We start from the raw sequence: 14,698 nt of genomic DNA on the forward strand, positions 1-14,698 counted from the left end.
GTTGTTTTTGCTGATACAGACTAACATGGCTACCCCTCTGAAACCTGTCCAGCAGTAGCAACCGATCACCTTTCCAGTGAGCTTCTCAGCCAGATTTGACTTTGTTTTTGTTTCTGTTTCAGCGCTGGCCCTTTTAGCCAGGAGAAAACTTTATAATTTACAAAACCAACAAACCACAGGCTTCCCAAAGCAAAGAGACTGTGTCCAAGTGTTGGAAAAATGCTGAATCTCAACCCACAGCCCCTCTGGAGCATGAGGGGAGCTGCTCGTGTTTCATCTCCCTTTATTTTGTGGTCCCAAGGCTTTGGGAGCTCATCTGGTGGGGACGAGCCTCCTCCGAATTGAAAGGTAGGATGGGGCCCTGTTTAATTCCTTGCCAATGTTCCATCCCTGGGGAGCTGGGGTGTGTGGAACAAGCTGATTTGAGGGCGGCGGCGGTGGGACACCGCACCACACTGTGCAAGGCTGCGTTTGGGATCTGGGGGCTGTGTTTTCAAAAGACAAACAGCAGCTCCCCACGGAGACAGAGGCTTTTATCCTGTGTGCAGAGAAACGAAGTGGATCAGAAATGAGACCAAACGGACGTTCGTACAGCCCCTGGCACAACAGGCCTTGAGCCTCGGTGCTACTGTAATTCACCCAATAAATAATGTACAGCGCCCACACAGTGCGGTGGTGGGGGTGCTACCGTAGTACACCAGCAAACAGCGTGGAAGGTCCCTTTCCTTCAACCTTCAAATGCAGAAGGATCTAAAGCCAAAGAGGTGCTGGAGGCGCTGGGCTGCAGGGAGTTATGTGGGCAACTCAGGAGGGGGCACTCCCCCCCCCAGTCAGTGCCGATGCCTGGGGAGCAGCGTGCCAGGAGCAGGGAATGGCGGGGGTGACTTGGCAGGGGCGCTCTCCCGTCTAGGGCGTTGCTCCAGCACAATGCGAGGGGGCGCTGTGCTGCAGGGAGTCGGGGGTGGCTCAGCGGGGGGCTCTCTCCCCTTGGAGTCAGCGCTGCCCCCACTCCTCCAGCCTGGGGCCAGGGGTGCTGTGCTGCAAGGGGGGCTGTGCTGCAAGGGGGCAGTGTCTTTCAGATGCGAGGGGAAACCAGGGGCGCGAGGAGCACAAGGGAGATCCCAGGGACCCTCAGCCTCCTGGCCCAGGTCAGAACCCGGGGCCGGCTCGGTCTGAGTCCTGGAGAAGGAGGCTTGAGGCGGGATGCACCAGGGCAGGGGCAGCTGAGCACTAAGGGCAGGATGTGAGGGGTGGGAGCTCACCCTTGGCTGGGGGGGCCCTCAGCTCCCAAGGAATCATCCCCCCCTCATGATATCCCCCCCCCATGTCTGCCCAACACACTCCCAGCAGCCCCAGGAGGAAGCAGTGGCTGGGGTTGGCAGGAATGACCAGGAGGGAGGCCAGGAGTATGGTGATGGGGTGAAGCCCCTTCTGATCCCCACGGGCCCTTCCCGGGGCTGGCCCTGGGAGCCCCAGAGCCTTCTGGCTCAGGCTGATCAGCCCTAAATCACTGGGCTCTCCCCCCACACCCCGACTCTCCAGGGGCTGCCCCACAGCCCGTTAGCGCCCCAAACACGAGCGTGGCAGCATCTCTCCGAGCGCGGTTTGGAGCCACTGGATCCGAAATCCCCAGGCCCTCGGGCACAGCCTGGCAGTGGGGCCAGTGGTCCCTCCTGCGGCTGACACGTGCCCCGGGGGCGCACGCTGCACAGAGCTGCTGGCTCAGCAGGTTGGGTGAGCGTTTCCCTCTCCATGACTCAGCGCGTGGGCTCTGCTGCCTGCCACAAACACCACTTGGCTGCTGCCAGCTGAGAAACAGCAGCAAAGCGCCAGGCCGGTGGGGTGTGGAGAACAGACCTGCCCGAGGCCTTGGAATTGCCCTGCCCCTCCTGTGCCCGAGGATCTCAAAGCGCCATGCAGATGGGCACAGGGATGAGCCAGGAGCGCCTCACAGGAAGTGAGGGGCAAAAATGGCAAAACTCACATCTGAATCCGTGGCTGCCAGAGGGCTAATCCCCGGGGTTCTGGACTCAGCCCGCGGCCCAGCGCCCTACTTGGGGGCAATAGTGGCATACTAGGGACCGCGGGAAGGGCTGGGGCAGCTGGCAAAGGAAACTGGGTGGAGGCAGGTGGGTGAGGATGAAGAAAAGCAGAGCAATACGCCTCGCCCGCCCCCAGGACATCATGCGTGGAGAGGGGGCAGCCCCCAGCCAGGGGGGAAGGCCCAGGGCAGCGGCGGTTTCAGGGGACTCTGCAGATCCTCCTCCCAATCTCATTTCCCACCCCCACACCCCGTGCAGCCTGCTCTGCTCCGGTCACCCTGCCTCCCCCAGCCCCAAGCCGGGCCCAGCCCGTCCCTCCCTTGTGGGGAGCTGCTCGTCTGGACACTTGCCTGGTGGTCCTGGCTGGCTGCCCCGCTCTGAGCCAGCAGGGCTTCACCCCAGAGCTGGGACCTCCCCGAGGGGCAGTCGTGGGGTCGCATAGCCGTGCTGGGAGAGCAGGGAATGGGGGACAAGCCCACACAGCGTCCCCAACCACAGAACCCTGGCTCCGGGTTTAATCAGCTCTACCCAGCCGGGTTTGCATTTCGCCTTATGGGGGCAGGACGGCAGCCGGTTGTTCCAGGCCGGGGGGGTAGAGTGGGGTGGCTGCAATGGAGGGGCTAAATCCCTGCTCTCTCTGCCGTTGCCGATTTCCTCTGCAGAGTTTGTCTGTGTCTCTCTAATCCCCTCTCAAGTGCGACCCTGTGGGATGGGATCAGGCCCCGGCCATGCGCTGCCGCCCCGGTGGCTTTGGCCTGGGCCAGGTGGTGTTGGGAGGTGGTTTGTGATCCACGGGGAGGCTGCTGCACTGGGATTCAGGCACCTGGGGGCTGGTCCTGGGCAAGTCATGGCCCCTCGCTGGGCCTCTCTTTCCACCTTTGTCCAGTTAGGCTGTGAGCTGGGCAGCACGAGGCACAACAGAGGGCCAGATCTCGGTCAGGGTCTGGGCAGCGCCTGGCACAAGGGGGCCCTGCTCTCGGTCAGGGTCTGGGCAGCGCCTGGCACAAGGGGGCCCTGCTCTCGGTCAGGGTCTGGGCAACGCCTGGCACAATGGGGCCCTGATCTCGGTCAGGGTCTGGGCAACGCCTGGCACAATGGGGCCCTGATCTCGGTCGGGGTCTGGGCGGTGCCTGGCAAAAGGGGTCCCTGATCTCGTTTGGGGTCCGGGCAGTGCCTGGCACAACAGGGGCCCTGATCTTGGCCAGGGTGTGTGCAGGCTGGGGATGGGGGTCATCCCCCCAGATTTCTAGCAATGTGCACAGTGCTGGATTTGCGTGGGACGGTGCTGGGGCTTGGGCAGCGGGAGTGGAGAGACAGGCTGGAATCAGGGCAGGGGACATTCAGTCCCAGGTATCTGCCCCCGCCCTGACCCATGCGGGTTTCATTCCCAACATCTCCTCATCTAATGAACACCCCAGGGTGCACTGAGCGAACGTCCACTGGAGCCCCGCAGCCTGGGATCCTGAAGCACAGTGATCCTCCCAGCCCCCAGCGGTGGAACAGCAGCACTGCCCCCATTGTACAGAGGGAAACTGAGGCACAGGGTGTGGCCACAGAGCAGACCAGTAGGAGAACTAGACATAGAACTCAGGAGTCCTGGCTCCCCTCCCTCCCTCCATCCTGCTCCTACCCACTAGACCCCACTCCCCACCCAGAGCTGGGGTAGAAACCAGGAGTCCTGGTTCCCAGCCTCCACTGCACTAACCACTAGATATCACCCCCGCTCCCAGAAAGAGTGAACAAGGTTGCCCTTTAATAAGCACCGTTAGGTTTCAGGGTGAACGGCCCCTCCATCAGTGCTGCTGGAGCAGGCTGCCCTGAGGGTGGCGTGGCTCCACTTCCCACAGCCCCAGGATGTGCTGGGGCAGGGCTGGGCTGCTGTGCGGGGAGCTGGGGAGCAGCCCTGGGTGCTGTTAGCTCAGCAGCCAGGTTGTCGGTGCTTGAGCAGCTGCCTGTGCCCCAGGCTGTTCCCACGTCCCAGCACTGCAGGTCGGGCTGCCTCCCCGGCAGCTCGGGGCCTCTGCCCGTGTTCCTATGGGATCACGCCATTGTACCCCCCTGCACTCCCAGAGCCAGGGGTAGAACCCAGGAGTCCTGGCTCCCAGCCCCCCTGCACTGACCCTCTAGGCACCGCTCCCCTCCCAGAGCCAGGGATAGAACCCAGGAGTCCTGACCCCCAGCCTCAACCCAATAAGCCAGACTCCACAAGCCCAGCAGGGCAGCTGAGGTGGGAAGGGCTGGGTGCTTGCACCCGAGGGAGCGGGTCGGGGCTTGCCTGGCAGGGAGGAGACAGACTCTAGGGGCCGCGGTGGATGAACCGGTTGAACATAAGGGCTGGGTGCCAGACAGCGCAGCGGGGGGCCGATTCTGCAGGGATAGTGCCCTGGCTGCAGTGCAGGGGGGTGGGGGGCACTGTGTGCATCCCCATAGGAGGGCATGCGGGGGGCAGATTCCCCCAGACGGGCGGGAGGGTCTGTTCGCACCAGCCCATTGGGAACCCAGGAGGAAGCGTGGTGCCCAGCCCTGGGGGGCCAGGGAAGAAGGTGCTGCACTGCAGAGACCCTGCAGGCACAGTGCTGGAGCTCAGGGATCAAACAGCTCCCCCCAAGCCCTGGCAGACACAGAGGTCAGGCGTCTCTGCCCCCCCCAATGGAAGCAGTAAGGGAGTATTAGGGTTGGGGGCCATTGCCCCCCATTTCTCCCCATCCTGCCCAGCCCTGAGGCCTCGCCCCAGACTTTCATTTCTGTCCTGTGGACCCCACATCGCCCTGTTCCCTGCCTGGAACCGGTCACCTCTGGCTGGGTGAACCTTGGCACCCGGCTGGGTGAACCTTAGCACCTGGGGCTGTCTGGCATGGAATGCAGCCTGGCACCTGGGCTCGGGAGACAGAAGTCAATGGACTTGGGGAGCCCGAGGGACCCCCCCATCCAGCTCAGCCCCCAATCCTTGCTGCATCACCCCCATGCCTGAGCCCTGGGTGCATCCCACTGGGTGGGAGGGGATGGGGCAGACGGGACTGTGGACGGCTGCTCCCAAATAGGCGAATCCTGGCAGCCCCTGGCATCTTCCCACCTGCCTACACTAGCAGCTCCCATTGCCCCGGCAGCTGTTGCTACATCTCCAGGGAACGTGGCTGGGGGAGGGGACTGGTGGGCCCTCTGGGAGGCAGAGCAGGAGTCGGGGGCATAGGAAGAAGTGGCTGGGGTTGAGGGCTAGAGGGTGAGAGGCAGACAGTGCTGTGGGATGGGGGGGTGACAGCAAAATGCACCTGCACTTGTGGGGTTGGGAAGGTGAGATCGAGTCAGGGACCCCTTGCCAGGTGCTGAGATGCAGCTGCCTCTGGGGTGGGACATGGAGGCTATTGATACAGGGCCCTTCACCCGAAGATGCAGCTGCCTCTGGGGTGGGACAGATGGGCCGCAGGGGCTGCATTCCCCAGCACTGGGCGTGGTGGTTCCTGACTATGCTCTGGCTCCTGTCACTACCCCTGCTTGTGCCTTCATGACCAGGGAGTGGTGAGACACCCTATCCCAGTGGTGCATTGAAATCCTCTGACCCCAGGCTCCTGTCTGAGCCTCCTTTCCCACCCCAGGCTTCTAGCAGGGGCCCAGACACCCTGGCACGGGGAGCACAGTGGTGCCAGGCTGAGCTGTCTTCCAGTGCTCCTGGAGGATTCACCCTGCGGGACCCATCCCTATTGTGTCTGCATTAGGCACGGCCATTGCCCCTTCTGTCCGCCTGAACTGGGTATTGTTCCTCCCAGCCGGGCAGTGCCAGCCGAATGCACATGGAACCGGTGGAGCATCCCTAACCTGCAGCTAGCAGCGCCCCAGACCCAGGACCCCCAAGCTGGGACTGCCCCCCACATGGACTCTGATCCGCTGGCTCTTGGGGGAGGTGAATTAGGTACCCGCGATAGTGAGGAAACGGCAAAAACTGGTACAACACGGCTGAGATAGAGGGGCCCCAGCAGAGCTGTTGCGGGAGGGAGAACCCAGGGCTGGGATAGTGGGGGCTGCAGGTCATCCCTGGCAGAGCTTCAGGGCAGCCCTGGGCTGGGATAGCAGGGGGGCTGTGGGTCAGGGTTGAGGGGCACCAGCAGAGCTCAGGAGGTAGGGCTGGGACAGTGGGGGGGCTGCAGGTCAGGGCTGAGGGACACTGGCAGAGCTGGGGGGGCAGGGCTGGGATAGCAGGGGGGCTGCAGGTCAGGGCTGAGGGACACTGGCAGAGCTGGGGGGGCAGGGCTGGGATAGCAGGGGGGCTGTGGGTTGGGGTTGAGGGGCACCGGCGGAGCTGGGGGTTAGGGGTGGGATAGCAGTGGGTGCGCTGCCTGTGGCTTTGGGCTTTGCCTGTCGTTAGCTGGCCGGTCACCCCTCGCCCATCAACCTGGTCCCAGACACTCCAATGCCAACCCAGGCTGCATGGCCCCCCACCCCGCAGAATGCCCTGGGACTCTGTCCCCTCCCCTTCCCACCCCCCTGTGGCCCCTGCCCCCAATGCAGCCATTGGGTAGCGGAAGGCTTGAGGGCGGCCTGGAAGGGAGCACTGCACTACCCATCCCCTGCAGCCGGCTCTAGGCTGTGCCAGGCCATCCCCCAGCCAGGGCCCCAGGCTGCCCCTCTGCCGCTGGGTCAGCGCGAAGCAGTGTGGGGTGGCGCCATGCCAGGGGCTCTGGCACGCGGGGACAGAATTAGCATCTGAATGCGGAGGAGCCAGGCCAGGCTGCTGGGCCTCCCAGCTGCTCCGAATGGCAGGTCCGGGGGTGTGGGGGGTGGGGGGGTGAGGTACCAGCCTCTTCCTCGCTGCCCGGAGGTCAGAGCTAGCCCGAGTGGCCGGAGGCGAACGTCGCTGCCCGGGGCCAGGCTTCCTCCCCCCGGTCCTAAATGATTCCCCAGCAATGGGGGGCCCTGCTCCCAGCCCCACCCCAGGGAGACCAGTTCCCAGCCTCAGCCACTCTTCCCACGGGGAAGGGTCCTGACATTCGGAGATGGGGGGCTCAGAGCCAGGACTCCTGGGTTCTCTCCCCTGCACTGGGAGGGGAATGGGATCTAGTGTGTAGAGAGAGGGGCTGGGAGTCAGGACTCCTGGGTTCTCTCCCCAGCCCTGGGAGGGGAGTGGCATCTAGTGGGTAGGGGCGGGCTGGGAGTCAGGACTCCTGGGTTCTCTCTCCAGCGCTGGGCGGCAGTGGGATCTAGTGGGTAGATAGGGGGGTCTGGGAGCCAGGACGCCTGGGTTCTAATCCCGGCTCTGCCCTGCAGACCTCTCCGCCCTCTGTCTCAGCTCCTCGCCCTTTGCAGCGCAGAGTCGCATCCCCCGACCCCCCCCGGTGAAGGCTGCTCTCCCCCGGCCAGGGCGGGGGCGGGGGGAACGGGAGGTTCCCACGTGACTAGGCACCGGGCCAGGCTCCGGGCTCCGGGCTCCTCCGGCACGTTTCTCCGCAGCCCAGCCTGGGACGCGGCCGGACGGTGAGTGCTGGGCTGAGCCCCCTGCCCGGGGCTGGTGTTCGCGGGACCTGCACGGGGGAGCCCCCGGGCGGGGATCGGGAATGTCCCGAGTGGACCTTGCGGGGGGAACGCGGCGCTGGGGTCCCGCGGGGTCCAGGCGGGCGGGGATTCGCCTGCCCCACGCGGACAAGGCGCTGGGCTCAAAGCTGGATTAAATCGGGGGGTGTCCACGGGGCCCCTCCGTCGGAGAGCAGGACCAGGGTGCTCCGACTCCTAATGCACAGGGTGTGCGTGCGCAGGAATGGGGGTCCCGGCCCCATGGGGCAGAATCACGGTGCGACCCTGGGGGGCCCAAGGGCAGCTCCCCTGCGATGCTCCCACCCGCACTTCGCTGCTTTCGGAAACGCCCTGGGAGTGCCCCCAGCCGCCACGCTGGGGGGCAAGGCGGAGGAGATGCAGGGCATGCCCCCCCCCAGTCCCTGGCACACAGCTCCTGGGGTCCATGCACAGCTTGGGGTCTGTTCCCCACCGCCTGGCCCCTTGTGGTGTCCATGGGGCCCTGGTGTCAAGGATGGCATGAGGTGGCAGGGGATGGGCCCTGGATCTCTGCCACCTGCCCCTCTCTGGGGGCAGAGCACAGACCCGCTGAGCCATCCGACCCTCCCCCAGCCTGGGCTTTCCCCCCGCCAGCCTGGATCCTAGTGTAGAGCCTGCCTGTGGGTGTAGGTCACCGGGAGTCACGCCAGCCCAAGGGCATTGGCCCCCCGAGGTACCAGTGTGACCTAGGCATATGCTCTGGGGGGTGGGGAGACAGGGCATCACTTAGTTCTGGGTCGGGTCAGGCTCCCCATGCTCCCCGTGGGGGGTCACACCCAGCCCTCACCCATCCCCCAAGCTCCGTGCTGGGTCTGTGGCTCGAGGTCTGGCTACCGAGAGCCAAAGAGGGGGAAGCCCCCTCTTCCCCTCCCACTGGTCTCACATATGCCCATAGTGACCAGTGCTCAGAGGGAGCCTGGGAACTTTCCCAGCCCTCCAGACTTGCCCCAGCCTGAGGAGGCATGAGGCTGCCCTGTTGTGCAGGGCATGGCAGGGCCGGGGTGCAGCGCTTTGGGGGTGCAGCCAGTCCAGAAGGGCTGGGGTCCAGCTCCCATTCCCCCCCGCCCCGAGCTGCCAAACGCCCTGGCTTTGTGCTGCTGCTCTGGGAAGCTGCGGACGAACGATAAGTTACAGGGTTCAGAGAGACGCCGCAGGGGGATCTCCCAGAGCGCGCTGGGGAAAGGCCGGAGCTGTGGGAGGACAAGTGATTGTTAGTGTTTGGGTGATGGAAATGTTGACCAAGATCAGGGCCCCCATTGTGCCAGGCGCCACCCACATCCTGACCGAGATCAGGGCCCTGTTGTGCCGGGCGCTGCCCAGACCCTGGCTGAGATCAGGACCCCGTCATGCCACACTCTGCCCAGACCCCGACCGAGATCAGGGATGCTTTGTGCCACACTCTGCCCAGACCCCGACCGAGATCAGGGACGCTTCGTGCCAGGCGCTGCCCAGACCCCGACCGAGATCAGGGATACTTCCTGCCTGGCGCTGCCTAGACCCCAACCAAGATCAGGGCCCCATCGTGCCACGCACTGCCCAGACCCTGGCTGAGATCAGGACCCCGTCATGCCACACTCTGCCCAGACCCCGACCAAGATCAGGGACGCTTCATGCCAGGCGCTCCCCAGAACCTGACCGAGATCAGGGACACTTCCTGCCTGGCGCTGCCTAGACCCCAACCAAGATCAGGGCCCCATCATGCCACGCACTGCCCAGACCCTGGCTGAGATCAGGACCCCGTCATGCCACACTCTGCCCAGACCCCGACCGAGATCAGGGACGCTTCGTGCCAGGCGCTGCCCAGACCCCGACCGAGATCAGGGACGCTTCGTGCCAGGCGCTGCCCAGACCCCGATCGAGATCAGGGCCCCATCGTGCCACGCACTGCCCAGACCCCGACCGAGATCATGGATGCTTTGTGACGAACACACATGCCCTCTAGGGCTCTGCAATGATCATACACCCTTACCCCACCACCTAGATACTTAAGAACTGCAAAGGGGAAACTGAGGCACCCCCACACTATTCAGAGGAAACATTAAGAACAGTCCCGCTTCATCACATGCTTCATGCCAGGCGCTGCCCAGACCCCAACCAAGATCAGGGACGCTTCATGCCAGGCGCTGCCCAGACCCCGACTGAGTTCAGGGACGCTTCATGCCAGGCGCTGCCCAGACCCTGACCAAAATCAGGGCCCCATTGTGCCGGGCGCTGCCCAGACCCTGACCGAGATCAGGGCCCCTGTTGTTCCGGGTGCTGCCCAGACCCCGACTGAGATCAGGGCCCCCGTCACCCCGGGCGCTGCCCACACCCTGACCAAGATCAGGGCTCCATTGTGCCGGGTGCTGCGCAAACTCACAGTCAGTCCCTGCCCCATGCAGCGCGACGGGGGTGGGGTGGTAAATGGGGCATGTGGAGGGGGAGTCGTTCCCAGCTGCAGCTGCTCTCTGCGCATCCCTTGTCCTGGCCAGCCCAGCCAGCCCAAGTGACCCGGCCCCGTCTCGCCGTCAGGCTCTGGCTCCTTGGAGGATTCGCAGCCGCGCCATGAATCCCTCCAGGCCATTCTGTACAGAACGGGATCCCAGGCTGGCTCGCCCCTTGGTCCTGGCTGTCCTCCCCCCTCCCCCCCCCCAGGGCCAGCTGCTGTTACTCTGCGGGAGCTTCTGTTTGCCGGGCCCAGCCCAGGCTGCAGCGGGTGTGTGTGTGTGTGTGTGGGGGGTGATTAGAAACTAGCTGAACCCTGCAGGTGACAAAGGGGCTGTGGAGATTTTAGGTCTCGAGGGGGGGAACAAGCCCCATCCCAGACACCCCCTGCGGGCTGAGGGAAGCAGGGAGGGGAGCAGGGCCGGCTCTAGGTTTTTTGCCGCCCCAAGCAATAAATTTGCCGCCCCAAGTTCCGAGAGCGCAACTGCCCAAGCCAGAAAAGAAAGAAAACGAACCCCACCCGGAACGCCGCCCCTGGAATTGTGTCCCCCCAGCACGTGCCTTGCGTTGCTGGTGCCTGGAGCCGGGCCTGGAGGGGAGCTGTTTCAGGCTCTGCGATGGCCGGAGGGATGGACAGGCCATGAGGGCCGTGACCCAGCACCCAGCTTTGCTGCAAGAGGCCCTGGGAGGGAGGACTTGGTACCGGCTCTGCCCCCTACGTCCTGGCTCCCTCGCCCACTTGGTGCCATGGGGCTAGACCCCAGTGGGAGCAGGGCTATGGCTCCTCCAGCAGCGCCCGGCATGCCCCAGCGTCTGCCAGCCCAGCTGCGGGGAGCTGCCCCCGGGTGGGTATTTGACGGGAGTGTCTGGTATTTAACCACCTGGCCTGGGGCTGAGACACGGCCCCTCAGCTGCTCTGCAGGTGGGGGAGGGGGGCCTTTCCCTCGCCTTCCTGGGCTTTGGATCAGGCTCCCCCCTGCAGGTAAAGCTACCCCCAGACTCCAGTGCCCCTCATTTCGCACAGGGCATCAGCTGATCTGTTCCCAGCCACCTGGGAGCCAATCAGAGAGCGATGCCCAGGAGATTGAGAGGCCCACGCCCTGCTAGCCTGAGGGGGCACCAGTTGCTGCAAAGCAGCTGGGCCGGGTGAGGCTGGGCACCAATGCTGAGCGAGGAGTGGGCAGTGCCAGCCGGGGGAGCGGGGAGCCCTGCGCTGGGATTCCTGATGGCAGCGCCACCCGCAGCCCCAGACGCACTGCAGAAAGCCGGGAATCGGCAGCTCTTGCGGCTGCCGAAGGCCCAGGGCATGGAGCGGGAGTGTCCCGGCGGGAAGCAGCGCTGGGTTCACAAGTCGGTGGGTTCACGGGGGGGGCGGGGTTTGCATTCCCGGTGGTCTGTGTGATGTCCAAGCGCAGGCGTGAGTGGTGGGGGAGGATGTGGCTGGGGGTGCAGGGTGTTGGGGGGCTGGGTGTGTGCGAGGTAGCACAGGGTGATCCAGGGGAGCCCCCCAATACCAGCCCCTAAGTGGAGCTCTGACCCCTTTGATCGCAGCCCCCTGGGCGCCCAGAGGCTGGTACACGGCACCAGGGCTCCTGACGTCCGTCTGCCCCTCTTTGCAGGGCTCCCCTGGGCGGCTGAGGATGCCCTGCACCCAAGCGGCCCCCCGCCACTGAGCCGCACTGCTTCAGCAGCACCCCCCGTGGCAAGCAGGGCCTGGCGAGCGCCCGCTGCTGGAGAGCCAGAGTGGGCAGGGCCGCGCCATGTAGCGCTCACGGGAGCCACCGGCATGGAGCTGATCACGGCGGAGTCCCCGGCCCGGCTGGTCCGGCTCTACCGTGAGTATCACAACAACGAGCTGATCTCGCTGCATTACAACTACACGGGGAAGCTGCAGGCCAGCAGCAAGTACAAGGGCGGCCTGAAGGCTGATGCGGTGGCGTTCCTGGCCATCTGCGCCCTCATCGTGCTGGAGAACCTGGTGGTGCTGCTGGCCATCTGGAGGAACAAGAAGTTCCACTCACCCATGTTCTACCTACTGGGCAACCTGACCCTGTCGGACCTGCTGGCCGGCCTGGCCTACACCGCCAATATCGCCATGTCGGGCGCCAACACCCTCCAGCTCACCCCACTGCTGTGGTTCCTCCGGGAGGGGGGCGTCTTCATCACGCTGGCCGCCTCCGTCTTCAGCCTGCTGGCCATCGCCATCGAGCGGCACATCACCATGAGCCGCATGAGGCTGTACCACAGCGACAAGAAGGGCCGCATGTTCCTGCTGGTGGGGGCCACCTGGGCGACTTCGGTGCTGCTGGGGGTGCTGCCCATCATGGGCTGGAACTGCCTGGACAGCCTGGCTGACTGCTCCACCGTCCTGCCGCTCTTCTCCAAGAGCTACATCCTCTTCTGCATCACCGTCTTCCTGGCCATCCTGGTGTCCATCACGGTGCTCTACGCCCGCGTCTTCCGCATGGTCAAGGGCCACAGCCCGCGGCTGGGCAGCCTGCGCAAAGGGATGCTGAAGCGCTCGCAGAAGTACATGGCCCTGCTCAAGACGGTCACCATCGTGGTGGGGACTTTTGTGGCCTGCTGGCTGCCCCTCTTCCTGCTGCTGCTGCTGGATGTGTGGTGCAAGGCTCAGGCCTGCGGTGTGCTCTACAAGGCCGACTACTTCCTCGGCTTGGCCATGATCAACTCCCTCCTCAACCCCATCATCTACACGCTGACCAGCAAGGACATGCGCCGGGCCATCCTCAAGCTGCTCTGCTGCCTGCTGGTGGGGCCAGCCGAGGACGGCCCGGCCCAGCGCTTCGGGATCCCCATCCTGGAGTGCAGCACCAGCAAGTCAGAGCGCTCGTCCCACCGGCCTGAGGGGCTCGAGACCAGCCTGTCCACGGGCAACGGGACGCCCACCCCCGTCAAGGTGCTGGTGCCCAGTGCCGGGGACTGAGCCCTCTGCCCCCCACCGGGGTAGGAGCGCGGCATGGGCCGGGGGAAGAGCTGGGACAGGCACCCCCTGAGACTTGGAATGGCTGGAGCCCTGGCTGCCTGGGAGGCGAGGGACCCCCGCAGGGAGCCAAGTGTGCCCACCAGAGGGCCGCAGCCCAGGGGTGCCCCCTGCTGGCCTGGTCTGTACGAAGCTCGTTGCTGGTCCGGGCAGCATATCTGTACGGCGCACAGTGTTAACACCTGCGGGCCCAAATCGGCTCAGACAAGCTGCCATAGGGCGACCAGACGTCCTGATTTTATAGGGACAGTCCTGGTTTTTTGGGTCTTTTTCTCATATAGGCTCCTATTACCTCCCACCCCCTGTCCTGGTTTTTCACGCTTGCTGTCTGGTCACCCTAAGCTGCCATCCCCCCACAAGTGATCCAGTACACCCCCCCGGTGCAGAGCCCATCCCAGATCTTGTGCCCCATGCGGCCCCCCCCGTGGCCAGCACAGACCAGATTACAACCCCTGTGCCCCCTCCCAGAGGCTCAGCACAGCCCACTTCCCACTCCGGTGACCCAGTACCCTAGATCCCCCCATCCCCAGCACAGACTGGCCCCCCATGCGCTGCGTGGGGGCTCTCTGGACAGGTCCTGCGCTCCCCTCACTCGTGGTAAATTAAGGCCTCTAGGGGCGCCTTGTTGATTTTTTTAACAGTTTGTAATAAAAAGCTTCCTTGGAGCTCCCTGTCCTGTCCTGCCCCCCTTAACCCCTTCCCTGCCGGCACTTCCTGTGTGGGCAGAGCCACGGCACCAGGTCCCCGGGGGGCAGCTGTGAATTGGTTTCTGTTGCGGGGGGGGAGGGTACGACGATTTGGGGCACCCCAGTGTGGGGGTAGGGGCACTAGGTATCCAGTGTGGGGGTGAGCTCAGTGTGCTGGGTCTCAGTGGGCTGCATCTGAATGGGGCCCGGAGGCCAAGTCACCCCATGGAGCAGCTGAGCATGGCGGGGGGAAGAAGGGGGAATTGCCCAGGCAGTGACCCTGGCATGGTCGGCACAGGGGTGGGGGGCAGCCGAGGCAGGACACAATGCCGTTTCCTCAGGAAACCATCTCTCCTTGCGTGCTCTGCTTTGGAGATGGAACCTGGTGCTCCATGCTGTATCCCGACCTTGCCACAGCTGGGGGCTGTGGGGAAAGGCTCCCCATGGCTCCCCAGCGGCATGTGTTTCTAGGCCCCTGAGGGAGTCTTGGATCGGGGAGGAGAGCCCCCATGTGTGGGGTGGGAACCCCTTGCACTTGTGTCCTTCCACCCCCCGGGATCAGCCCCAGAGGCTGCTCCTGCCCCTCTCGGGGATCCCAGGGAGGCTTCTGGGCAGCAGGGGTCCTCTAAACCCCAGGGCAGATGGGGTGAGGCAGGGACACAGCTCAGCCCGACCCAGCCGCTGCCTGGGACTCGCCCTGTGTGCTGCCCGGCTCCCAGGCCGTTCCCAGGTGCCCAGGGCTGCCCCTTGGCCAGGGTGGACCCAGGGCTCAAACACCTTCCTTGGGCAGCAGGACGGAGGGGCTGCGGATCGGGGTGAGGGGCAGTGGCTGAGCTGAGGGGGGCGGGCTGGGATAGCAGGGGGCTGCAGGTCTGGACTGAGAGCCACTGGCAGAGTGGAGGAGTGGGGGGAGCCCGGTGGGGGCAGCAGTCTGAGTGGACTCTCTCTCCCCCCCCCCCCATCTCTCTGGCCCAAAAGTGTCCCCCAGTCTCCCGTGCCCGGGC

At 64.8% G+C, this 14,698-nt stretch overlaps 1 protein-coding gene across 3 annotated transcripts; it reads left to right on the forward strand.

Annotated features, from left to right (window-relative positions):
• The first annotated feature begins 325 nt into the window (after positions 1 to 325).
• S1PR5 (sphingosine-1-phosphate receptor 5) lies at positions 326 to 13,673 on the forward strand. Of its 3 annotated transcripts, none has more exons than XM_075121478.1 (2): positions 326 to 348; positions 11,627 to 13,673. In XM_075121478.1, exon 2 carries the CDS (start codon positions 11,794 to 11,796, stop codon positions 12,949 to 12,951), a length of 1,158 nt encoding a protein of 385 aa, XP_074977579.1. In that variant the 5' UTR covers positions 326 to 348; positions 11,627 to 11,793; the 3' UTR covers positions 12,952 to 13,673. The 3 variants fall into 3 exon arrangements, with proteins under 3 accessions (XP_074977579.1, XP_074977578.1, XP_048687432.2); XM_075121477.1 differs by lacking the exon at positions 326 to 348 and adding an exon at positions 6,715 to 6,797; XM_048831475.2 differs by lacking the exon at positions 326 to 348 and adding an exon at positions 7,246 to 7,508.
• Positions 13,674 to 14,698: the final 1,025 nt, after the last annotated feature.

The sequence above is a fragment of the Caretta caretta genome, chromosome 20 (genome assembly GCF_965140235.1).
Source record: "Caretta caretta isolate rCarCar2 chromosome 20, rCarCar1.hap1, whole genome shotgun sequence".
NCBI classification, from domain to species: domain Eukaryota; kingdom Metazoa; phylum Chordata; order Testudines; family Cheloniidae; genus Caretta; species Caretta caretta.